This window comes from Galleria mellonella, unplaced genomic scaffold, assembly GCF_026898425.1.
Source record: "Galleria mellonella isolate WM207_F2 unplaced genomic scaffold, CSIRO_AGI_GalMel_v1 utg312, whole genome shotgun sequence".
NCBI classification, from domain to species: domain Eukaryota; kingdom Metazoa; phylum Arthropoda; class Insecta; order Lepidoptera; family Pyralidae; genus Galleria; species Galleria mellonella.
This window is the reverse complement of record NW_026442074.1, coordinates 11,457,781-11,485,258: the sequence shown is the minus strand read 5'-3', so window position 1 is coordinate 11,485,258 and position 27,478 is coordinate 11,457,781. Positions and strand designations below refer to the sequence as shown.

At 38.9% G+C, this 27,478-nt stretch overlaps 1 protein-coding gene across 1 annotated transcript in view; it reads left to right on the top strand.

Annotated features, from left to right (window-relative positions):
- Positions 1–27,478, top strand: part of LOC113521076 (uncharacterized) — a 98,552-nt gene that overhangs the window by 46,655 nt on the left and 24,419 nt on the right. Inside the window, exons 4-13 of the mRNA XM_052895909.1 lie at positions 1,165–1,278; positions 2,474–2,641; positions 3,868–4,125; positions 5,264–5,389; positions 7,242–7,449; positions 8,837–8,874; positions 10,496–10,664; positions 11,923–12,067; positions 22,227–22,458; positions 22,965–23,139. Coding sequence (XP_052751869.1) covers positions 1,165–1,278; positions 2,474–2,641; positions 3,868–4,125; positions 5,264–5,389; positions 7,242–7,449; positions 8,837–8,874; positions 10,496–10,664; positions 11,923–12,067; positions 22,227–22,458; positions 22,965–23,139 — 1,633 coding nt within the window. The remainder of the gene's footprint in view (positions 1–1,164; positions 1,279–2,473; positions 2,642–3,867; positions 4,126–5,263; positions 5,390–7,241; positions 7,450–8,836; positions 8,875–10,495; positions 10,665–11,922; positions 12,068–22,226; positions 22,459–22,964; positions 23,140–27,478) is intronic.

Genomic DNA, 27,478 nt, shown 5'->3' with positions numbered 1-27,478 from the left:
CAATCCGCTATTCCATAAGTACAGTTAGTCGAAAGGCGGAAATTTCGTTATCGTTCCAGAGTGCAGTTCCAAACTTGTATTTCTATGTGTTAGTCTATGGAAGTATTGTCTATTGGAAATATTGTCTATGGAAGTATTGTCTATGGAGATCTTTTTATAATGTTTGTAGCACTTACTGTCAGATGAGATACCAAAGTCGATTTTTATTTTGATACCCACATTTGTGTATAATTTATGATATTAGATTTATGTAATTCGTGACATTTCGTATTCGTTGTCGACTATATTTATTTATATCTCATTTTGCACTGTTTTATGTAATTTGTTTAGCTTTAATCCTGATTGTTGTTTTGGTAATCTATATGTGGCGAGTAATAGGATATATATTTGAAAAATTAATTTTAAACCTTTAAGCACTTTAACATGCGCCAATTAAAAAACTTGTAAAAAAAATTAGTTCGACCACTCAGTCTACTAGTGACCACGATTGATAACCAGGTCGAAACATCCAGATAACTCAGGTAAATTATCCTGGTTTTATTAACTGATCGTGTTAGGTCGACCTCCTCGCGGTTCTCCCTGGAAACTATCATGGTTAATTTCTGATGAATTCATCATGATGGGCTAACTGGCCTGTTTTCATTCTCATCTATCACCCTTCACTGGTGCCTCGCCAGCGTCTCCCGTTAGCGCAGGCGGGGTTACCATACCATTTTCACCCAGCAAAAAAAAAAAACTGATCGTGTTAATTTTCGTCTCTTATAAAACACGATTGGTAATGAGGAGGCCCTGCTTAGGGTTAAGGAAAAGAGACAAATTATAAAAACTATTGAGTGCAGAAGGGGAAAAATGTTGAGACACTTGATACGACACGACGAACTTATGAACATTATAATAGAAGGTAAGATAGAAGGAGGGAGTGGAAGAGGGAGACCGAGACATAGTTACATCAGGCAGATCAAGGAAGGAGTTGGTGTCGTGTCGTATCAAGAGGTGAAGAGACTCGCTGATAATCGTAGTGAGTGGCAAGAGCTCCACCGACAAGAGCGCAGCTCTTAAATAGGATAGATAGATAAAACACAATAAAGTCATGCCTCACGCACCTTTTTGTGATTATAGTCGCGTAATACACTGTTGTTCACAAAATATTCCATTGTTTTCCAGGAGCCGGTGAACACGTATAGCACGGTGGATCTATCACCGAATCCGCCGTCCGAGTCCACCGAAGACCAGAGCTTCAGAACCACTAAGGATGACCTCCTACAACAGATATCTAAGGTAAGTTTTTATGGAATTGTCCTACCATTATAAACTGGACATGGGCAGCAGCGTTCCTCTTAAAACATTACCAAATCCTAACTAACGGTTGCCAATCCGCCTGCTACGATTGTAGCTGTAATAGGCAAAACCTACCTTTATGGCGATGGCCTATGTTTTTTTTTATACAACTTAGAATGGCAAACAAGCTGACGGCCCACCTGATGGAAAGTGGTAACCGTCGCCTATAGACATGAGCAGTACCATTGCGTACCCATTGTACCCATGCGTTGCCATTCCTGAGGACTCAGATGTTATTCCTCTGTACCCTGTAAATTCACGCCATATTCCACCCTTTAAACCGAAACACAGCCATGCAAACACAACTGCTTCACGGTTGAAACACGAATGGAACAGAGGTACCCAAGCAAACGACTTGTACAAAGTCTCACTCTGGTTCAGCAACGGATAGTTATCAGCAGATGGGATGTGGTCCTTGAAAACATTATGTAAATCGAACGAATAATAATCTTTTATAAAAATTATAAAATCAAATCTAAACTAATAAAAAGGATACATTTGATTTTTGTTTGTAATTGCTAAAATCAGAAAATACTTAACTGAATTTAAATGTTCTTGCACCTGTAGGAAGCTACGTTATCATAAATGTACTGTATTCTATTTTCAAAAAAACCTTGTATTGATACTCGAGAAAGTTGGTTGAACACTTATTTATTCATTGAAAAAATAAATGGAACAAATTGTTACCGGCCAGTACTTAATGTTTTTTTATACCACTGAGGTGGCAAACAAGCATGCGTCCTAACTGATGGTAAGCAGTTACCGTAGCCTATGAACGCCTGCAAAACCAGGGGTATTACGCGCGCGTTGCCGACCCTGAAGAAACTTTTTTACCCTCCTTTTGAAAAACTCCATGCTGTAGTCTCTTGGGAAAATCTTGGCAGAGAGCTCATTCCATAACCTGAGTGTTCGTGGGAGAAAACGTATCTGAAATTGCGTTGTATGCGACCATTTATGCTGTAGGGTATGAGGGTGAAATTTCTATCGATGGTGAGCCGTACGATGGTAGAAAATGGCTGTGGGCATCATATTGAACAATTATAATTTTATTAGTGGCCAGTATGTAAACGTATATTACGTTACATTGCAAACCATGCAGAGATTTAATAAAACAAGTATTGTCTTATATTCGCAGGTGGACCGGGAGATGGCGCTGTCAGAGGCAACGCTATCGAAACTCAAAAAGAAGCAGCAAGAGTTAGAACAAAGTGCATCGAAACCAGCGCGGACAGAAGAACCGGAGGAGGCGCCGCCCCGACACAGAAGTCTCGCGCAGTGTGTTTACGCAGAAAATAGGAAAAAGGTTCGTAAAATATTCGCCCCTAGACAAGTAATGAGCGAATCTATGGATAGAATAGTTTATTTTAATTAAAATGAAGTAGAAAAAATATGTGTGTTTATTATATATCTTATATATAAAATTCTCATGTCATGGTGTTTGTTACCAAACTCCTCCGAAACGGCTTTACCGATTTTTATAAAATTTTGTGTGCATATTGGATAGGTCTGAGAATCGGCCAATATCTATTTTTCATACCCCTCAATGATAAGGGTGACCCTCCCCAATATTTGTTTTTAATGGGCTAAAAAAATATTCTCCAAATAATGTATATGGCATAACAACGTTTGCTGGGTCAGCTAGTAATAGTATATAAGTGTATATAATGAGTAGGGATATATATATATTTACATTATGACATGTGTCACATCTCTATATTTAGAAATAATAGAATTTCATCGTGCCTCCGATCAAATTGTTTATAATTACTCCTCTCTATCCAAAGGTTGCCTGGAAGAGATCGCTCTCAGCGATAAGGTCGCCCATTGTTTTCTCACTGTGATTATTTCTTGTAATTGTTTATATTTATAATAAGTTTACTATTGTAATCTTTTGGAGGAAACAATAAAGAATATTATCCTCTCCTGCGCTATCAGCACATATTGGCGGGGTACCAGTGAAGGGAAGATAGGTTTTTTGGAGTCTAATGATCATCAGTATCCTTAGTGACTGTGATGTCTACATTGAACCATTTAGCCTTTTGTGTATGGTGGGTGACTCATAACCAAACCCTCCTTATGGGGTAGGTGTTCAGCAATGGACAGACAACGACTGCTATGACGACGTTGACAATCTTAATTATTTTATACTTGTACAACAATTAATCCGTCATCCCAAGGTTGTCTTGTAAAGATCGCTCTCAGCTATAAGACCGCCTTACTGTACTCATACAACTGTATCGTTACATTTATAAATTGTCTTGCTTATTACCTATATTGTATAATGCAAATATATATATATATATATATATATATATATATATATATATATATATATATATATATATATATATATATATATATATCATTAAAAGTATGTCATCAACACAATCGGATATCCAAGAAATGGTTCTAATTCAGCTTGCAAAATAAAAAGCTATCTATGTTAAACAAACTAATAAATAATAAATACACATTGCAAGTTAAAAGTTTGTAAAAAAACTAATAAGTGATGTTTGTTACCTCCACCAGGCGGCGTCAGCGCACAGTCAGCTGGCGCACCTGGGCCCGGCGCCGGCAGCGCCGCCAGCGCCGGCCGGGGACGATGGGGACACGACGCGCACCGCCGGGCCCTCCCCGCCCTCGCCGCTGTCCCCGCGGTACCCGCTCTACCCGCTCTACAACCAGCCGCAGGACACCGAACTCTACCACGAGAACATTCGCAAGCACAGACTGTTCCGGAAACCCCTCGCTGAACACATCCGCCGGCTCAAGCAGGAGGCTGAGATGGTGAGTACATTTCTAGTAAGAATAAGGGATTGATACGAGATAAGAAAAACAAAATGTTACTGCCAGTAAAATGCTTTTTTAATGGATGATAATGGAATGGTAACCCCGCCTGCGCTAACGGTATACGCTGGCGGTGCACCAGTGAGGGAAAATAGGTGAGAATGAAAAAGCAGGTCAGTTAGCCCATCGTGATAAATACATCTGGAATTCAGGGGAGCCACGTGAAGACCGACCTGACAAGGGTGTTTTGCTAGCAATGGGACTGGTACCCCGCATTGAAAAATCTGAAAATTCCGGCGTTAAATAGCCTTTCGTTTACTTTCTCGTGGATATCGTAAGAGGCGGCTAAGGGAACTCAAGGGTCAAAGATGGGCAGCAGCGTCCTACTTAAAACATTTCCAAACCCTAACTGCGGTTGTCAATCCGTCTACCAAGCGTGGCAACTACTGGCAAAACTCCAATTCCACTTATGGCAAAAGCTTATGTTCAGCAATGGACAGCTAACGGTTGATATGATTGTTTCATTAGTGCTTATAGTATAGAGATATGGTGTTTAGTGACCATGGTGAATACGCCCCATTTGGTCGACCAGCCTCAAGAACTTTGAGTAATGTGTCATGTTTCCTATTTTTTTTTTATTGGGTGACAATGGTATGGTAACCCCGTCTGTGCTATCGGTATATACTGGAGAGGCACCAGCGATAGATAACTGATGAGGATGTGAGCAGGTCAGTTAGCCCATCGTGACGAATTCAACTAGAATTAGCCACGATGGTTTCCAGGGGGTACCACGTGGAGGTCTACTTGACAGGTTATATTTTTTTTTGATGGGTGAAAATGGTATAGTAACCCCCCCGCCTGCGCTAACGGGATATGCTGACGGAGCACCAGTGAAGGGTGATAGATGAGAATGAAAACAGGCCAGTTAGCCCATCATGATGAATTCACCAGGAATTAACCATGATAGTTTCCAGGGAGAACCGCGAGGAGGTCGTCCTGTTTGGGTATATTGCTAGCAATGGGATTCTCAGTCTCCATTACTAACAATCCCTTTCTCTCCTGACAGGTTATATTACTAGTATTAGAGCTATTTCACCCCATTACTAATAATCCCTTCCCCCCATGTTTCCTATTACAGCGCGAAGATTTATTAGCGGAAGCGTACAGTCGAAGAGCAGCGGAGTGGCTGCGACGGGTGGAGAGGATAGAACAAGGGCAGAAGAGGAAAGCGAAGGACGCGAGGAACAGAGAGTTCTTTGAGAAGGTACCGCTAGTTTTACATTCATTATTGTTTATTGGCAAATTGTTTACGAATACTGCAAGAATATCATGTATATACAGGGTGAAAGGAGCAGATTGGTCAAAACGAAAACAGCTGATTCAAATGATTGATCCGAGTCAAATGACAGATTGTTTTCCCACCAAAAATGCGTTACAGCCATATAATTAACGATTGTTAGTATTGACGCCGCGCAATGTATTTGAAATTTTGCGATTGAATCGACGCGTGATAACTACAACGCGCGCTCAATAGCGTTTCTTCGTAGGTAGTTTTTGTACGCTTGTGGCGTTGACCTCACACAGTTGATTCCGCGCTTCGCTGCAGGATTTTAATATGAATATTACATTGTTATTTATTTATTTATTCTTTATTGCACAATAAAACTTTGTCCAAATGGCGAGCTTAATGCCATATGGCATTCTCTACCAGCTAACCATTAATTTTTCTTGGTATTTCGTAGTATTTCACTATAAAATATTATTATTTCTTTATATTACGACATAATGTTATATATTATAGACATGGATTTAAATAAAAAAGAAAAAAAATCAGAAAAAAAATTGAAAATTTCCGAATAAACTTTCCATTGGTTTTCAGTTCAGAATAATTTATTTATTTATTTATTTATTTATTCTTTATTGTACACAAAAAATTACAACATATAATATATATAAAATAAAGATGTACAACAGGCGAGCTTAACTCTGTAAGAGTTCTCTTCCAGCAAACACTGAGTGGAAAGGAGCATTAATTACCAGTGGGCAGTGTGCGTACAATAATAGGAGGAAACATTATAGATGTTTCTATTAAAAAATAATAAATGAATTCATTGTATCAGTTTTTGTCAACTTATCACTTACACCCTGTATAATCGTTTTTGTTTATATGTACTATTGTAAAAAACTGTATATATTTACTGAAGATAATAAAGATGGTATATCCTTTGCCATCTTATTTAGTATGTGTACAGCATGGGGTTCTTCAAAAGGGGGGTAAAGAGGTTTCTTCAGGGTCGGCAACGCGCGCGTAATACACCTGGTATTGCATGCGTTCATAGGCTACGGTAACCGCTTACCATCAGGTGGGCCGTATGTCTGTTTGCCACCTCAGTGGTATAAAAAAAAATGTGTATACCTAATTTCATAGTGATTGGTTAAGCCGTTAAGGCGCTATAAGGTAACAAACAAACAAACACCACTTTCACATTTTTAATATTAGTAAGGATGAATATTCATCTTCAACGCTGCATGTTTTATGTTTTAAAGCGTCCATTTGGACAAACTGCCATAATTTACTTTACTTATCTTGACATATCTGCCCGGATACATTTCGTCCGTCTCGTCCGCCAACGTCGACGGCGGCGACCCCCCCCCCCCCCTCGTTACACCGACCCCCGTCCCTGATGGGGACCGAAGTGCGGTAGCCTAAGTCGACGTTCGAGCCACTAAGACGCCCTCGGGCGCAAACACCGCAATCCATCTGAAAGAGCTGACGCCTTACGTCGCTCCCCTCTCGCGGGCTTGGAGTGCCTTCCGCACTCGCCCCTGTACACGCGCTCAGTGAAGCTGTAAAGGCCACCTGCGGCCAACAGCATATATGGTACGAAAAAAAACGACATCATGACCTTCAAGAAAAGAGCATATCCTTTTTAAAAAGGCCAGCAACACTCCTGCAATGCCTCTGGTGTAGCAGGTGCTCATGAGCAGCGGTAGTCACTTACCGTTAGGTTTTCTCTTAGTCACCTGTCATAACACCCACGGAAAAGTAATGGGTGGTCCACACCCTATGTGGAGACCACACGGCTACAAGTCTATTAATTCTTCAAAACTTCCAGGTATTTCCCGAGCTCCGGAAACAGCGGGAGGAGCGAGAACGGTTCAACCGCCTGGGCGCGCGCGTCAAGTCCGAGGCGGAGCTGGAGGAGATCGCGGACGGCTTGCATGAGCAAGAGCACGAGGACAAGAAGATGCGGTCGCTGACGGTGGTGCCGCCGCTGTTGCGCGACCCCACCGACAAACGACCCGTATACGTGGACACCAACCGTTAGTTGACACCCCCCATACTACCATACCATAGCGAGCCAACAGCACGAGCAGAGAGAGAAGGGATTATTTATAATGAGATCATTAGCAACACTAGTTCTTGTCGCTAGCAATAGGCTTCATCACATCGACCTTACGAATTCGACTTCTATACAAAATCTTTGGTCTATTTTTCGGAAGCATCTGTTGATCGGTTTCATTTTTCATGTAAAATATTTTAATTGTAGATAGATAGATAGATAGATACTCTTTATTGTTTCCTCTAAAAGATTACAATAGTAAACTTATTATAGATACAAACAATTACAAGAAATAATCACAATGAGAAAACAATGGGCGACCTTATCGCTAAGAGCGATCTCTTCCATCCTTTGCATGGAGAGGAGTAATTATAAACAATTTGGTGGGAGGCACGATGAAAATTTTTAGATATCTGAAGAAATAAGTATGCTAACCCGACAAATAAACAAATTAAGAAGATGACGACTTGCTCAAATAAAAAAACTTTAGTTTTGTTTTAAAACTAGACAGACATTTTATATTTCGTATTGAAACTGGTAATAGTATGTAACAAGTACATCTAAACTAATCAGGCGGCCTGGCTTTGTCATCACCAAGCCGAGCCCAGCCGTGCCATCCTTTTCTCGCAGCCATTTACGGTACTCTTGACACTCTGTGACTTCATTGTGGATAAAGCAAGTAGTTTGAAATTGTAGTGATCAGTAGGACGTACTGTAACTGGCTTAAAATCGAAAATGGAATGTTGCATTGGTTCGGCCATTTGGATGGATGAATGAAGAATTAGAAATGTCGGTAGGGCACAGAGATGTGTTGACCAAATTCAAAATATTTTCAACCGGCGAGGTGTATGACAAGATTGTGTGTGATGGACATTTGGAGTTTCTGCCTACACTAATGGAACACAAAGTATGTATATATGTTATTATACCTTATAGTTTACGAAATGTAAAGAAGAAAGATTTTTTTGTTTATAAAGGTTAGATTCGAAAAATACCCTAACGCATATTTTATAATTCTCACACCTATAGAAAGCTATATTATAAGCGAGTGACATGGACTGTATTTTACTAAAAAGAACTCGTGCGAAGTCGGGTCAGGCCCCTAGTTATGTATATTATTACTGAGAGACGAGCTTTTCCAGGCAGTAAAACCTGTGACACTGCGACTTTACATCTCTTGTGCAAAGAACTGTCAATGATAAGGTTTTGTGTAGATATTTTTTTATCCAGCGCTAGTTACTGCAACGAGGCAAACAAGTGACGCCCACCTGATGGATTGTGTCAGGTAATGGAAATACTGAAAATCAATGTAAACTTATGACTATAAATTTACAGGGCACAGAGATAAATTCAAAATATTTTCACAGGTCGGTGTATGGACATGGAGGCGGAACACAAAGAGCTCGTTCAGACAGCGAATGAATGAATGAATAGCCAGCTTTCTGCCGAGGAAAAGTGAATGAAATACTAAAAATTATTGCTACAATGTGGCTACAATACAATAAAGTTTTATCGTAATATTACCGCGTGAATATGTTCATAGATTTTCATAAAACGTAGTAGAATACAATAGAAATAATCTATTGAAATAGATTTGTTTACAAGCCCTTTTTAATCGTCAATTATTTATTAAATATTCTACTGCTGGGTTCGGGATGTTGTTATCTGCTGAGAAGAACTAGCAAGAAACTCAACAGTTACTCTTCTCAAATTATTATGTACACGATAATTTTCCATTTGCATGAGTACTGTAAAATATAATTAAAATTAAGTTTTATTTATATGTATGTGTGTGTGTGTGTGTGTGTGTGTATATATATATATATATATATATATATATATACACAACCTATTCTCTTCTAAATATATTCAACTGCTTATGATTGAACTCCGTCACTTGTAAATCGATGTGGAAAATTCTTTTTGTATCTGAAAGGATATGATACCGATAGAAATAAAACAAACATCAAATCTGTTAAGCTATTTCTGAGTATGTACAGATAAAGAAACAAAGAGACAAAAATACTAAAAATCATTGTTTTGTGTTTTAATAGTTTAATATCTTTCATGTACAGACAGCGAACTGTTAAGAATTTTATTATATCTATTGATAACTATCTGACTCGGCAAACGTTGTTTTACCATATACATTATTTCGAGAATCATACATGAAAATTTCTTGTACTAAAACTATTGTATTCGATTGTCATCTTGCAACCCTATTGCGGCATATAAAAATCGTGATTTAAAAACAGAGGTTGATCGTAAAAGCGTGAAAATTTGAATTTGTATGTATTTTTCAATGCTTAATCATAATAAAATAAAAATAAGAAAATTTGTCAAAAAAAAATAAAAAAAAATATTTAGGGGTGGTTCACCCTTCTGACTGTGGGGTATAAAAAATAGATGTTGGTCGATTCTCAGACCTACCCGATATGCACACAAAATTTCATAAAAATCGGTTAAGCCGTTTCGGAGAAGTTTGGTAACAAACACCGTGACACGAGAATTTTATATATTAGGTATATCGGAGTACACTAACAAATATAGTGGGGCGTGATTCTGAGACGCCATTTATCTCTTAATCTTAAATATTTTAATTTAATATTTTCGAGATATTACCAGTTTATGGACCATTATGAATTAAATTTGTAATATTTTTTACTTGTAATGTAAATTGGACTATCTTTTCCGCGGTAATTCTTAAATAAATCCCTTCGAAGTTTTTGTATGAAAGAGTAAAGAACACCCATCTATCCGTATTTACAAATGTTCTGATCTGTAATAGTAATATTTATTTATTTATTTATTACATCCACTGGGTGAAAAATAACAAAAATAATATAAAAAGATTTAACTCAAACAAAAAACGTCTGAACACAAATACTCTGTGGCCACTTGACGAAACTCCAGCAAGTTGAAAGCAAATACATCCAATTGCGGATACTATAATTCTATGTACCTGATAGGTACCCAAGTCAGTACTCGAGTCAACCAGACTCTGCATTATCACTTGAAGTATTTAATTCGCGTATGTCTTATTGTACAGATTTTACTACTTATCGAAGAAGGCTGAGAACTACAAGCAGTTGCTGCGGAAACCCCGGCAGCGGCGCTCCAACCGCAACCCGCAGCGGCCCGCAGCCGAGCCCGAGCTGCCCGCCGGCGTCACCACGCGGCTACAGCGGTCGCAGGGTTAGTCTAGTCTAGTTGCTCTGTCATCATCTTGTCAGACTTGTACAGTCTTACCATAAAAATAATTTAGACTGGACCCTACAAGGTCCAGTCAGCAATAGCAAAGGTCTCTAACGGCCCCATTGCTAGCAATATATCGTATTAGGTTAACCTCCACGCGGTTCCCCTTGGAAGTAATCATCGTTGACGATGACGCGACTTCGTCTACTGACCTGCCATCATCTTAATCCATCATATCTCACTCTTGCTCCGCCAGTGTACATCGATAGCGCAGGCGGGGTCCTTATTTTTTTTTATACAACTTAGAATGGCAAACAAGCTGACGGCCCACCTGATGGAAAGTGGTAACCGTCGCCTATAGACATGAGCAGCGCCATGGACATAACAGAGTTTACTCTTTCGACCATGATACCCTCCATGCGTTGCTATTTCTGAGGACTCAGGTGTTATTCCTTTATACCCTGTAAATTCACGCCATATCCCACCCTTCAAACCGAAATACAGCCATGCAAACACAACTGCTTCACGGTCGAAATACGAATGGGACAGAGGTGGTCAAGCATTGCTAACTATCCCTTACTCTCCCCATAGACTTGTAGTCATAACACTGTCAATTTTCCTCAATTTTGCAACATTGACGGTAAACTTGATAGTGTATGGTCTTTTTCTCAAACATGCTTGAAAATGTGAGCATTATTTTGACAATCTTCTTCGAGATAAATCAAAATTGCCGTACTGGCCAGATACATGAGGGCAGCGGCCGGCAAAAGTTGTATGAAAATCTATATCTGTCGTGTTTTGCGGCCAGATAAATTACTATGTAAACTCATATCTGTCCTGTAGTTTAAAAATGGAATGACCTTTTACTTCGTACATGGCTACCAAGGAGGTAACTAATAAAAGGTTTTATTTAAATTTCGAACTGGCTCGCAAATAGAAAGCTGTTTATTGAAAAAAAAAACAAAGGAACATTATGGCGCGTGAAAAATTATTATTGTTCGTTATTCGTCATTGAACTTAAAAAGTAAAATTGTGTTTTTGATTTCCGCGCATTGTTTGAGAAAAGTACTATACAAGCCTTGGCCACAACTAGGCATTGATGGACTCACGTATGTGTGCCTCGGCTACGCCTCGGCCCACATTTGCACGTTCGTCCATCAGTGCCTCAGTTGCTGGCCGCTGCAGTGATGTACTATTTTGTCTGACAATTAATTATATAGGTGCGTGTATATTTGTAAATACGTAGCATTTCCCTTAGGTTCGAGCGCGCGCACGGCGGACAAGGAGCCGAGCGCGGAGGATGGCGGGCCGGCCGCGCTGCTGCCCGCCGCGCCCGCCGCGCCCGCCGCGCCCGCCGCGCCCGCCGCGCCCGCGCTGCCCGCCACTCCTGCGCATCCTGCCAGGTTAGTTACACACTCACTACATATCTACTCTTAAATCTATTAGCGAATGGACTTAATCTAATTCTTATATAATATATTGATAACTAACTCGACCATAAATACGTTTTTTTTTTTAATAATTAATTTATGATTGTGTTTAATAAAAAAAAAACCTACTTAGTTGTGGCGAAACGTTAATAATAAAAATATTTTTTTATTCAAGCAAACTGGATAATAAGCGTTTTTGAATAGACTTTTTTTTTAATGAATCTACCGCCCAGTTCGGAATGCAATTTCAGCTGAGAAGAACTGGCAGGAAACACGACTGTTGCTTTTTTTTAAAATAAGTGTTAAATGTACAGTAAAAAAAAAATATGACTGGATAGAATGACTATCACAGACTTCGTATTGATAAAAGACAGAAAAAAACTACAATCAATCGACAGTATTCTTGAACAGGCCAGTCTTTACTAGAAGCACGCGTTCCCGAGTATGACGGATGAGTCTACCATCATTATAATCAAGCATAAACCCCCTAAAACTAAACTAATCAACCGTGGCCGGGGAATTGGCAATTGCAGTTAGACTTTAGAGATGTTTTAAGAGGGACGCTGCTGTCCATCCCTTGCCCTCCCTTAGTCGCCTCTTACGACACCCACGGGAAAGGAAGCGAATGGCCTATTCTATGCCGGGACCACACGGCCAATTGTGGTTTACCAAGTCACTGATATTGCAGGCACCTGTAGATTATAATAACCGCTTTCCAATTATTCGTATTAGTCGCTTTTTTATACAGCTTAAAATGGCAAACAAGCTGACGGCCCACCTGATGGAAAGTGGTAACCGTCGCCTATAGACATGAGCAGTACCGTGGACATACCAGAGTATACTGTTACGCCCATGATAGCCCCCATGCGTTGCCATTCCTGAGGACTCAGGTGTTATTCCTCTGTACCCTGTAAATTCACGCCATATCCCACCCTTAAAACCGAAACACAGCCATGCAAACACAACTGCTTCACGGTTAAAACACGAATGGGACAGAGGTACCCAAGCAATCGACTTTTGTACAGTCTCCCTCTGGTGGTGATAGTGGTGGTGGGATATGGTGTGAATTTACAGGGCACTGAGGAATAACACCTTAGTCCTCAGGAATGGCAACGCATGGGGGCTATCATGGGCGAAACAGTATACTCTGTTATGTCCACGGTGCTGTATATGTCTATAGGCGACGGTTACCACTTTCCATCAGGTGGGCCGTCAGCTTGTTTGCTATTCTAAGTTTTAGAAAAAAAAATATAGAGATTCATTAACAAACAAACACACTTACACATAATAATATTAGGAACTTCCTGCATAGTCGTAGTTTTTTTATCTCATTTATGTCCCCCAAATGCCGCCCCCGAAGTACCAATTTGGAGCCGCCCCGAAGTACCAATCACAAGGAACGGTCTCGGAGCCACCTGTGTTCATAAACTTCTTGCAGTACATTTGAATCGTTTTAATGTTAGTCAGATTCATTAACAAACAAACACACTTACACATAATAATATTAGGAACTCATGTACGAGTACAAATTAGTTTAAATTGCACTCATATTTAAATTAGGGCGAGGGATGGACAGCGGCGTCTCCTTAACAACCCTTCTTTGCATGATTTTTTTATTATTGGTGAAATAAATCAAAGTAATATAATATATAATTCAATATATAATAAATTATTTTAAACAAAAGGAAAAATGGTTAAAATAATAAATTTGACAGCTATGTTTTTTTTTCTGCAATGGACATTAATAAGGTATCCAGACACGATCAAGTTAAAGTGAACTTGATCTTTTATATAAGTTTCGACTATTCAATGTTATGATGGAAATTTCCACCATTATGCAAAGAAGGGTTAAAACATCTCCAAAAGTCTAACTGCGTTCATCAACCCGCCTGCCAAGCGTGGCAACTACTGGCGAAACTCCCCTTATGGGGAAGGCTTATGTTCAGCAGTGGACAGTTAACGGCTGAAATAATAATAATAATAATAGACCGAAATCATTCCAATCGTTATGTTGGTGAACGGTCTTATCCCAACCAGTCTGGAACAACATCTCAGACGGTTGGGATTCCGAGGCGGCTCACTTCCGGGAAAGATGCAGAAAGCGGTGCTCTTAGATTCTGCCCGCATTGTACGCCGGTTTCTCTCCCTGGGACCCTGAACCCCGGCCGACTGTGCTTCTGCCGGGGGTTAGTCGCCATCCCCTCTCCTTAAGAGGGGAGATGAGAATTATAGTAAAATAAAAAAAAAAATAGTTATACCTTACCTTATTGATATCGCAATTCCCAATACACACAATCTACAAAAAACAATAGCTGAGAAAATAAACAAATACGCTGAATTTAAAGATAAAATCACCAGAATCTGGAAACAGGAAAAAGTTTACATAGTACCGATAGTCCTCTCGTCTACAGGTGTCATTCCCAACCATTTATACCATGGTCTAAAACAAATAGGTCTACGAAAAAATCTCTACATCTCCCTACAAAAGGCTGCTATATTAAATACTTGCAGAATAGTTAGAAAATTCTTAGATATAGATGAGGATGAAGTAGCCACCCGTCATACACAAGCATAACCTTCCATACAAACATACACACTGCACTTACCTGGTCATGTACCCGTAAGTGTAGTATAATTACCAGCGCTAAAAGCTGAGAAATAAACAATTTGTATTTATACTCTGTATCTACCCTCAGATAATGATATTGTTATGGCTCTTAAACAAAAAATGCGATGCGAGCAAATATAAAATGTCTCCTTCAAAAATGAACACCCTGTGTATATATTATTGACATATCGTCATTCAATTGAGACATTTCAAGAATCAAATAGCATGAAATAAAGGCACGAATATAAATACGGCGGTGGTAAAAAGTCCACATAATATGTACAATATCAATACTGTCAGAAATCCTTGCGAATCGAGCGCGGTCGGGCTTTTTAATTACGCCGTGTCAACACACCGCGCTCCAGCTATATGAATTATTCACCGATCGCCGAGAGACTCGCGGTTTTTTTACGTACCCCGGCTCCTTCGCTGCGACTTTTTGCCCTGTTTGCACTCGTTTCGCATAAGGTGGTATTAAGTGGATGAAGAACGACTCGGTACGCTCAAGTTGGGAGTAAATCGTGATTGTTCGAATCTCAAAACTCGTTCTGGATTAGTATTTTGCACGTGCGTATCGTAATTTTTTTTTATTGGTTTTTTTATGCAACTTGGCATAGTAAACAAGCTGACGGCCCACCTGATGGAAAGTGGTGACCGTCGCCTATAGACATGAGCGGTACCATGGACATAACAGAGTATACTGTTTTGCCTATGATAACCCCCATGCGTTGCCATTCTTGAGGACTCAGGTGTAAGGTGTCATATTCCTCCCTTCAAACCGAAACACAGCCTTGCAAAGATCACCTCTTCCTGTCCCTTGGGTGTCGTAAGAATCGACTAAGGGAGGGCGAAGGATGAACAGCAGAGTTTCTCTTAAAACATCTCTAAAAGCCTAACCGCAGTTGCCAACCTACCTGTCAAGCGTGGCAACTACTGGCAAAACTCTTCTTATGGGGAAGACTTATGTCCAGCAGTGGACATTTAAGGGCTGAAATAATAATAATGGGAGGTTTTGTAACATCTGGTAGTAATAGTGGTGGTCAATCTTCGAGTGTTGGCAATCACACGCATACTAATGGAATCGGAATTAAACAATCAAATAACCAGTGATATGGACTTCTGCAAAACAACACACCTAGTTCAGTGAAATATTTAAAGAACCCAGTACCTCATTTATGTAAGCCACATTCACCTACTGCGCCGCGGGGCCTTCAAACTTATCGGATAAAAGCTTTTAGAATTATATTAAAATTAGAACATGTTCCAAATCTAATCTCGATAAAACGTTGGAGCGGCCGAAAGGAGTTATTGTAAAACAAGCGATCCCGATTCCAGAGGAACACTGTTTGCCCACTCACTTTTAAGAGTTTCCCCGAATAATTCAATTTTTCATCTACAGATTAGTCGTTTAAAATTCACTTTTCTATTTGAATCCGCTCCTGTTACGGTTGGAGAGAGTTATTTCTGTATTTTCGTAACTACCATTTATTATTATTATTATTTCAACCATTAACTGTCCGCTGCTGGACATAAGACTTCCCCGTAAGAGGACTTTTGCCAGTAGTTGCCACGCTTGGCAGGCGGGTTGCAGTAGCAGTCGCCGTTAGCTTTTTAGTGATGTTTTAAGAGGGACGCTGCTGTCCGTCCCTCGCCCTTCCTTAGTCGCCTCTTACGACACCCACGGGAAATTTAGGGGCCGCCCATTCTGTGCCGGGACACACACGGCGACTACATACCATACCTGTGACTGTATCTCGGGTCTTTTCTGTAATTATTATAGTAATATATAATGGTATCAGTGGTTTCCAACACCTGTATCCTTGTGAATCCATATAAAATTTTATCTTATTGTGTCAGACAGAAAGACAGGAGATTTTGTACAAAAGTCTTCTGGTTGAGTACCTATGTCCCATTTATTTAGAATGGTAATCCCAGCCGCGCTATCGGTATACACCGACGGGGCACCAGTAAAGGATGATAGGTGAGGATGAAGTAGGTTAGTTAGCCCATCGTGACGAATTCAACAAGAATTGTTCACGATGGTTTCCAGGGGGAACCACGGGGCTGCCAAACTCCATTGCTAACAATCCCTTTTCCCCCCAAGCACTTGTGTTTGCATGCCTGTATTTCGGTTGAAAGAGTGGGATATAGCAGTGAATTTACAGGGTACAGAAGCATAACACCTTAGTTCAGGAAGGAAGGATTGTTAATAATGGAGACTAAGGGCCCCATAGCTAGCAATACATTCAACCAGGTCGACCTCCACGTGGTCCTCCTGGAATCTATAGTGCTGAATTCCAAGTGTATTCATCACGATGAGCTAACTGATCTGTCTTTTCATCCTCTTATCTTCCCTCACTGGTGCCCCGCCAGCGTATACCGATAGTACAGACGGGGTTACCATTCCATCATCACCCTTTAAAAAAACATCTCAGTCTTCAGGAATGGAGAGTTATGGAGAGTATCATGAGCGAAATGGTATACTCAGTTGTTTGCATGGCTGTGTTTCGGTTTTAAGGGTGGGATATGGCGTGAATTTACTGGGTACAGAGAAATAACACCTGAGTCCTCAGGAATGGCAACGCATGGGGGTTATCATGGGCGAAACAGTATACTCTGTTATGTCCATGGTACTGCTCATGTCTATAGGCGACGGTTACCACTTTCTATCAGGTGGACCGTCAGCTTGTTTGCCATTCTAAGTCGTATAATAAAAAAAAATAGATTTGATTATTGACTCGTTTCAAAGTCGGTTAGCCAAATAAAGAAGTACAAATAATGACAGATGAAAAAAAGCTTTCTACAACAAAATCATACCGTGTCCCGCGGGACGTGGGGACCCCTCTCCCCGCCTTAATAAAGTGAATACACAATAATGCCTGTGCGCGTATGTCGACAATCGCTCCAGCGATTAATTGAAGACGCCTCCCGAGGGAGCTGCCGGCGCTGAGCTCTGGCAGCCCACGTGTTGCTGACTTGTCGATTTGCTACGACTATGTATGACAGGGTTTTATTTGAGTAAACTTAAATTTAAACATTTATTTATTTATTTAAAGGAACACTATCAGCATCGGTTTGAAGGGTGATATGGCGTGAATTTACAGGGTACAGAGGAATAACACCCGAATCCGGGGGGAAAGGATTGCAATTTTTTTTTTTTTCTGAACATAATCTATAATAATTTTATAAATAGGAAAAATAGGCGCGGGTAAAGGCTAGTATATAGCAAGAGAGTTGGGAATTTCTAAAACAAGGATATGAATATTTGTTTTCAATCAATCGATTAATTAGTCGAGAATCGAGCCCGACTGTTCCATCCGGTACATCGCCCGCGCGCGCCACCCTACCGTGCTTTCTCCCGGTATGTTTAGATTTTTACGCAAACACCGCCGCGGCCCATCTTTCTAATTGCCTTAATTAAACGCTAGCAATCAAGATATATACACAAGCTGGGGGCGTCGAACAAAAAGCATTCGGCAATCGAATGTGCTCCCCGTCTCGTTCTCATCTATTCCTGTAATATCTATGGCATAATATGGACTTGATTTGATTTGACTAATAAATAGCTTTGTCCTGTTTGTTTTAGTCTGTGTTGTCAATTTGTAATTGTAAAATCGACTTTCGTTTGAAAAAAACAGTTTAGTGTCTGGTCCGTTCACCTTGGTTGAAATTGCATTCCGAATCACGCTAAATGACTATTCAGAAATGCTTATAATTAAGTTTCAATTTTAAGTTCATACATACTTTGATATTATATGCTTTTTTTTTTTTTTCGTATGGTAATTTAAAGTGATGTAGCTATGACCTGGCCGGTAAAGTGAAATGTAACGTAAAACGGGGTGTATAGAATTCATTGGGCGAATAGAAACGGTTTAAGGAATGTTTTACAAACAGAATTATCAATTTGTGGCAAGAAAAAAAAAACAATCGGATATTTATTTTAAAGACAAAATATATTTTTCGTTGTTCTGTTAAGACCGATTTCTTACTTTTGGAACTTCGCCCCTTAGGTATTTTAAAAATATATTTGAAAGTCTCCAATCATTTCGACTAGGTTTAAGCTCTTCAAAACTTCAACCCCATATTTAATAGACAAATATTTATTTTATTTATTTTTTATTGACCATATTACTAAAAAAATGGTACAATAAATAGTAAAAAAATGGTATAATCTAAAATATGAGCATTTTGATCCCTACATGTTACGAGGTGAGGTTCCGAGTGTAAAAAAAAATACACGAGCTGCGCTAGATTCGGTTTATAACAAACCGAATATAGATAGAGTAAAGGCCGGGATGAGATTAATTCGATTGTTATGTTTGCCCGCGCCGGCCCGCTGTTTACTCGCCCCGCGGCCGCCCGCCCCGCGTGTAATTACCACCCCATTCAGTATTAATTGGTCAAATTTAAATGATGTACAAATAACAGTAAAACTGCTGCGCTGCGGATTTTTTTTTTTTTTCAGTAATAAAATATTCTCTTTATTGAGTCTATTTGTATAATTTTATATATTGTATAAAATAGTAAGTAAAGAGACTTTTTACAAAAGTCGATTGCTTGGGTATCTCTGTCCCATTCGTGTTTCTACTGTGAAGCAGTTGTGTTTGCATAGCTGTGTTTCGGTTTGAAGGGTGGGATATGGCGTGAATTTACTGGGTACAGAGGAATAACATCTGAGTCCTTAGGAATGGCAACGCACGGGGGGTATCATGGGTGAAACAGTAAACTGTTATGTTCATGGTACTGCTCATGTCTATAGGCGACGGTTACCACTTTCCATCAGGTGCGCCGTCAGCTTGTTTGCCTTTCTAAGTTGTATAAAAAAAAGTAATTTAGCTTCTCTGAACAAGGTAGATTGGACATTACATTCTTTTTCAAGTCCTAATGCAATGAAAATGGCAAATGAAAATGGGTAAAAGCTATTCTTGTGTAAATAGAAAATCCTAATGAATATACTGAAATGTTCCAAGTATTTAGATAACTGATTACATATTATCTTGATAGTTTACTTTCGTATTATTAGAATTAAATTCTTTTTTTTTATGGCAGTATAAAATATTAAAATTTTATACTGCCATATCATGCAAATATTAAAATTTAAAAAGAATAAATGTTAAATAAGTCATTAAAATTTGACATGTTATATAAAAAAAAACATCAAAAAATGTCAGACACTTGTCAACAATAAAAAAGAAAGAAATGTCACTGTCAAATCATGGACTATTGACAACAGCTGCATTGTAACACGATAGGTAATTCAAATAGGTTGTTTACCTTTTTGTAACAAAAATTCAAATTAATACATTAATATAATAAATATCACATAAAACAGCATTAAATTTGCACTCCAATAACTGCTCTGCATAAAATTCGATATTATATACATTAAAAGAAAGACGGCTATAAATTTAGAGTACACAAATTGGTAGCCATAATGTAACATTACAAGTATTATATTTAGATTGAATTTGATTAATAAAAATTAGTCCTGGGCTAAGGTCGAAATCTGCGCGGCCGTGAAGGCGCGTGTCGGCACCGTCGCCCTGGGGTTACCCGCTAATTAAAACTGTACTGAATCGAGCTAATTATGTTTACTATCGCCTCCCCTCCCTCCGCCACACCATCCCCTCGCCACTCTCGCACTGTACGCGGATTTATTTCGTAATAAGTAATAACTCGTTTAATTTAATTTAATGTTATGTAAATATGTCCAATAATTAGGTCATGATGTAGATGTATCTTCAAGTTGGGCCTCTTAAAGGGTAGACAGAGGCTTCTTTTTTTTTAAAGGCAAACAAACAGATAGAACAATACATAATTATATATTGAAATAGTAATTTGGTAGCCACTAAAATTTGCACAAATAAAATACAAGTAAAGGAAACACAAAATTAGACAATACTAAATTAAACAAATTTAAACAAGTACTATTGAAAACTGCAGTAACATTGTCAATAATAATGCTCAGAAGTTAATAAAATATTTTTTTCAGAAAAACACATTATTTGAGAATAATATCTGTATAGCCATTAAATAAAAAAAGTAAAATTTGATAATAAATTAGAATAAAAAAAAATTAGAAAAATTAAGACTTCTGACTGTATATTAAAGAAAAATTATATAAAAAAGAATGATGATTCTGAGTGATAAGTTTACATTTTTACATGCTCTCATACGTTTGATCGTAACGTCTAATAAACATATGTATTTTCAACCGACTTCAAAAAGAAAGAGGTTCTCAATTTGGTTTTTTTTTTCTATTTATATTTGTTACCTCATAACTCCGTTAGTTGTAAACCAAATTGATATAATCTTTTTTATCTAAATGCGGATATATATACTTACAGATTGGTCCTATTGAAATATTGTCAAAGTTATTAGTTTAGTTTTGACATCAAAATAACTGGTTTTCTACAATTTTACAGTATGCAAGAGTTTTGATACAATTTCTTTTTATACAACATACAATGGCAAACAAGCTGACGGCCCACCTGATGGAAAGTGGTGACCGTCGTCTATAGACATGAGCAGTGCCATGGACATAGCAGATGATGCTGTTTCGCCCATAATACCCCACATGCGTTGCCATTCCTGAGGACTCAGGTGTTATTCCTCTGTACCCTGTAAATTCACGTCATATCTCACCCATCAAACCGAAACACAGCCATGCAAACACAACTGCTTCATGGTAGAAAAATGTTTACCTACTTGAATTACCTATCGTGTTACAATGCAGCTGTTATCAATAGTCCATGATTTGACAGTGACATTTCTTTCTTTTTTTATTGTTGACAAGTGTTTGACATTTTTGATTTTTTTTTCTTATAACATTAAGAATTTTAATGACTCATTTAATTAACATTTATTCTTTTTAAGTTTTAATATTTGCATGCCTAATTATGGCGAAATATGAGGATTTATACTTATTGTTAACATCTGTACACACTTACCATGTTTCTTGTAAAAAAATAAATAAAAAATAAATTAATTAAAGACGCTTCTTTGTGGAATACTATTTTTGTTTTATAAATGTCATTATGAATTTGTTTGTTTACTTTTGGAATTTTAACGCCTCAATCAATCGATCATGAAATTTGATTTATACGTAGTATTTAGGATGGAGAAGAACTACTTTTTGTTTTATTTTGTTTTTTTTTTTATGGATTAAAATGGATTGGTAACCCCGTCACGCTAACTGTATACACTGGGGGGTACTAGTGAGGGATGACAGGCGGGAATGAAAAGGCGGGTCAGTTAGCCCATCGTAACGAATAGGTCTGTATTCAGCACGATGATTCCTTGCTGTCGACCTAGTTAGGCATATTGCTAGCAATGGGGCCCTTAGTCTCCATTTTTCTTATTGTTATGTATGACATAGGGTATTTCAAACATGAGAAAAATCACTCAATTCTCTCTCGAGATAAATAAGTATAATTGTAAAAGATGTATAATTTATATAATAATATTATATTAGTAATTAATGTTATAATGAATAAACAAAATAAATAAATAATTTCCCCTCAGGACGGAGTTAATACGAACGCCGCCGCTGCCGCCGTCGCCGCCGCCGGCGTCGTCGGCGCCGCCCGCGCCGGTCACGTCGACGTCGAGCAGCAGCGCGCCGGCGGCCGCCAGCCCCGTGCCCGTGCCCGTGCCGCCGCCCACGCCGCCCTCGCAGCAGCCGGACGCGGACACGCCGCTGCCTGCACCACCGCCCAGTATTGTGGAAGTGGTCGTCTGTGCAGCCAATATCGAAGTGAGTATATGCAGACATAAAACTGAAGTAAAGCCCTCAGGAATGGATTATGGAAACATAAGTTTGGACCATGGGTGTCACAGAATATTCTGTGACGTATTTGACGCTGTTCGTGTCTATAGGCGACGGTCACCACTTACTAGTTCGTCACTTTAAGTTTTATAAAAAATAAGTATAATATATTTATTTTATGCAACTTAGAATAGCAAACAAGCTGACGGCCCACCTGATGGAAAGTGGTAACCGTCGCCTATAGACATGAGCTGTACCATGGACATATCAGTACACACACATACTGTTTCGCCCATGATATCCCCCATGCGTTGCCATTCCTGAGGACTCAGGTGTTATTCCTCTGTACCCTGTAAATTCACACCATATTAGTCGTTATTCTCCGACCGCTATTAAGTCCACGCACGTTTTGCGACACGTGTTGCACCTCTAAACCAGGCATCTTCAGGCAGAATAGAGCTAAGAGATTAGTGTTAAAATAATTCTATCTACAGTTGCCGCCACCACTGACCACAGCGTCGACGCTCACGCCAACATCGTGCGTGTCGTCAACGAAGGTGACGTCGTCGATTACGTCACTGCCGACGTCGTGTCCGGGCAGCAAGCCTCCGACCCCACAGCCCGCGCAGCCGCCGACGCCGACGCAGCCGCCGCCAACACCGGAGACTGGTAAGTGATCTATACCAAATAGGTTTGCACATCGATATAAAATAACCCCAAGATGATTAAAAATTGACACGTAAATAAAGCGCGTACAGCCAAATTATGGATGCACTTCTGACCAGCCTGTAATTGTCTGTTGATGACGGTTACCACTTTTAATCAGGTGGATAGTTAGCTTGTTTGCTTTTATAACTTTCACGAAAAAAAAAATCCAAAATCTTTTATTAATTTTGTAAAAATACAGCATATATAATGCTAAAAAGATACGAAATTGCATATTACTGGTATGTTATTGTTTTGTAGCGATATGTTACGATAAAATATTCAATGTTTTAAGATGTATCTTGAGCTTTTTCTATATCAATGGGTTTACTCTATAAGTACATCCCAATTTAATGGGAACAAAGAAGTGCGTACACCAGTTAAGCATAAACCAGTGCGAAAACGAAATAGTGAAGAGACCTATGTCTGGGATGTTGAACGGGTTATTACGATGTTGATAGTCGATTTATTGTAAGGTAGTTATTCGCTCGCTGCTTCGTACACGTGAATTTCAGAATTAGGAAAATTATATTTATAGTATTTAAAATAACGGCCAGAGTTTCGTGCCTCCCATCAAACTGTTTATAATTACTCCTCTCCATGCAAAGGTTGCCTGGAAGAGATCGCTCTTAGCGATAAGGCCGCCCATTGTTTTCTCACTGTGATTATTTCTTGTAATTGTTTGTATCTATAATAAGTTTACTATTGTAATCTTTTGGAGGAAACAATAAAGAGTATCTATCTATTTATCTAATGAAATATGTATATCATATCTAGATTGCGTATCAAAAAAAAACAAATAGCAATTTTTAAATTAGATTTTCAGGAACAGAAAATAAAGACTGCATTCAATTTGGCGCAGTAGTTTTGGTATCGGTGTATATATATATATATATATATATACAGACAAATATTATTTCAGCTTGTATTGGTCTTATTAAGATTCCTTATACACAAGTCGTCCAGTAACAATTTTATTATTCGTAGTAATAAGTAAAAAAAATGGCTGAATCTTAGCCATTTTAAATCATTCAGATATATAATGTATTTGGACGTAATCGACTACTGTGATTAATTGTATAATTATATATATTTTTTTTTATACAACTTAGAATGGCAAACAAGCTGACGGCCCACCTGATGGAAAGTGGTAACCGTCGCCTATAGACATGAGCAGTACCGTGGACATAACAGAGTATACTGTTTCGCCCATGATAGCCCCCATGCGTTGCCATTTCTGAGAACTCAGGTGTTATTCCTCTGTACCCAGTGAATTCACTGCCATATCCCACTATATAACAATAATATATGTAATAATATAACATAAGCAATGGACAGTTAAAGGCTGATACCGAAGTGTGGACAGTCGCATATAGGTATCGCTCAATTTCCAAAAACAATTAAAAATTTTTTTAGGTTTTTTTTTTATTGATTATTTAAGAAGTACTGTGATAACGAATTAAAATATTAGTCATGCAATAATATTCTTATTAAACCGTCATTTTAAATTTGAATTTTAACGGCAAAAATGCATTTGAAAAGTTCCGAAGCAAAATATGAATTAAGTGCAGTTTTTAGTGGTATCTACCGCATATTATACGTATAATATGTATATAACACACGTTGCATATAAATCTTTATATGCATCGTGTGTTTTAATATTAACGTTTTAACTCCACTAGTAGAATACTCGTTTAAAAACTGATAATTAAGAATTCATGTTAATTTTTTTACGTCGTTACAAAGTTATGTCTTACTGAAGGGAATCTGTCAAGATATTAAGTATGATGATTTATTTTTATTGATCTTTAATTTATGTTTTGTTTAATTTAAACGTTAATATATTATTGGCAAATATATTATGAAAGACAAGCGGAGAGAAAAATTATTTAAAAATAAATTAATATAATATTACATTAATTTAATTTTGTGTAATAATATAATATATATATATATATATATATATATATATATATATATATATATATATATATATATATATATATATATATAAATTTATAGTAATTTACATCAAAAGAAATTTTAAAGGAGTGATTACTGTAGTATTAAACTCTCAGTAGCTTTTAGGTACTGAGTTAAAAAAACTTTTATTTTTTTATGTTTTTTCAACTAGTCTCTTTGTTAATTATAAACCTCTTACTATGATTATTTTTTAATCGTTTTATATTGATTTTATTCCTTTTTTTTAAACTAGAAAAATTTACTCGGTTCTGGGTGTTGCATGTTATGTCTTCCAGATATTAAGAGTTTGGTTCGTAGCACAGGGTGTTCTAGTTTCGAGTGTAGAGTATATATTACTAAAAAGACGAATTTAAAACATCATGAATAATTAAACTTTTTATTATAACAACTTTACAATCGAATCAAATAATTATTTAACCTACGGGGAGTAAGCTCGTCTGAGATCACCGAATACTGATATGTTTCACAAATTCACTACGGAACCGCTTAAACATTTGATCTCCGCCGGCACGCGGGAACTCGGCTGCCCGACGCGACCTTGCCGCGACGTCCGTTTGTTTTCCTACTAATTCGTCGCACTCGACGTCGACGGCTCCGGCTGCGCGTCGGTGCTCGCCGGCGCGCTCGGCTCGTCGGCGTGACACCGCTTCCGGTGCTTGTGCACGAAGTAGTACGACGGAAACTTGGAGCCGCACGTCTTGCAAGGGTAGTAGTGGAGCGCGGTCTTCGCGTGGCTCGCCTTGCGGTGGCGGCACGTCCACGCGCGCTCGGCCGCGGTGTCCTGCCACGCGGCGTTGAGGACGCGGCTGAAGCGCACGGGCCCGTCGCACGAGGCCACGTCGAGGACGGTGGTGGTGTGGCGCGGCGGCGGGTCGGGCGCCTCGATGCGCTCGACGTCGAGTTCGCTGGAGGCGGTGGAGGCGACGGAGGCGACGGAGGCGGGCGAGGGCGAGCGTGGCGGCGGCGTGGGCGCGCGGGCGCGGCGCGGCACGGGCCGGTGCGCGCCGGGCGGCGGCGCGGGCCGCGCCACGCTCGGGCCGGGCCCCAGCCACGCGCGGTACAGCGACAGCATCGCGCCGCGCTCTCTCGCCGACTGTGCCGGCCGCGCCGCGCGGCCCGCTTATATACGCGCCGCTCCGGCCCGCGGCCGAATTATAATTTAGATTCTCCTCTCTGGGACCGTGTTTGTTTTCCTAATGTTATGTCAATAATGAGATAGAACGACTCTTGTCCCGGGGAGTGATACCGGTTCGATGTCGATGGAACTCGTTCCGCTAATCGCAGTGAATGATGTTCCTCTTGTTTGCTTGTTTGCGTAATATTTTTATATCGAATGTAAACAGCGACAAGTTGATTAATTAAATTTGTAGGCAAATTGTTTGTTTACTGATCTATTCAATAATTACTTTAAATTAAATACTCAAGCTACGATACCGTGTGTTATGAACAACTAGGCGACAAGCATCAGGGGTTACAATCCAGCACACTCAGAATCACGCCAACTCAGAAAAGTTGGTTCCAAACTTAACCCGATCGGAAATTGAATCCGGGACCTCATTTACGCAAAGCGACGTACTCACCATTGCGCTACGGCGGTCTTCCTATTGCTGTCGTATATCACAACCTACTTTAAAACACGAAAATGTCTTTTTCTTTCACTGTTATACATGTCAGCAGAGAAAAAAATCGAACGTTATGTTTGGAGTAAATAAAATTTTGTCTATCCAAAATTTTCTTATTTTGCCTTTAAATGCTGTTATTTTTTTTTTTTTTTATTATTTTTGTTAACATATTAATATAGTCATAATCAAATTAAATAAAAAATAATTTAATCATATTATAATGTTTTATATGTAAAAATATATATGAACGTAAGTCACGCGAGTGTAGTGCTTTTTACTCATCCCAAAAAGTTCCCAACGTTCTTAAAGAAGTAACTTTAAAAATCTAAGTATTATAGGTAGATAGATACTCTTTATTGTTTACCTCCAAATAGGATTACATTAGTAAACTTAGATACAAACAGTTGAAAATGAGCGGACTGCGAACTGAAAAAAAAAAACAATGGCCTGCCTTATCATTGTAACGTTTCTCCACAAATCCGCTCTTATGAAACGCAATAATTTTCATTGGAGACGTCACTTTTTCTAAGCGTACAATGAATAATATATTGTCCCGTTTCGTTTGCGTAGGACAGTCGCGTTTTAACATCTATAGCGCGGTCCCGTGGGACGACCGCCGGCTACAGAGTTTGATGAGTTTATGCAACATTATGTATAAAAATACTAATATTTAAATTTAAAAATTAAATTAAAATACT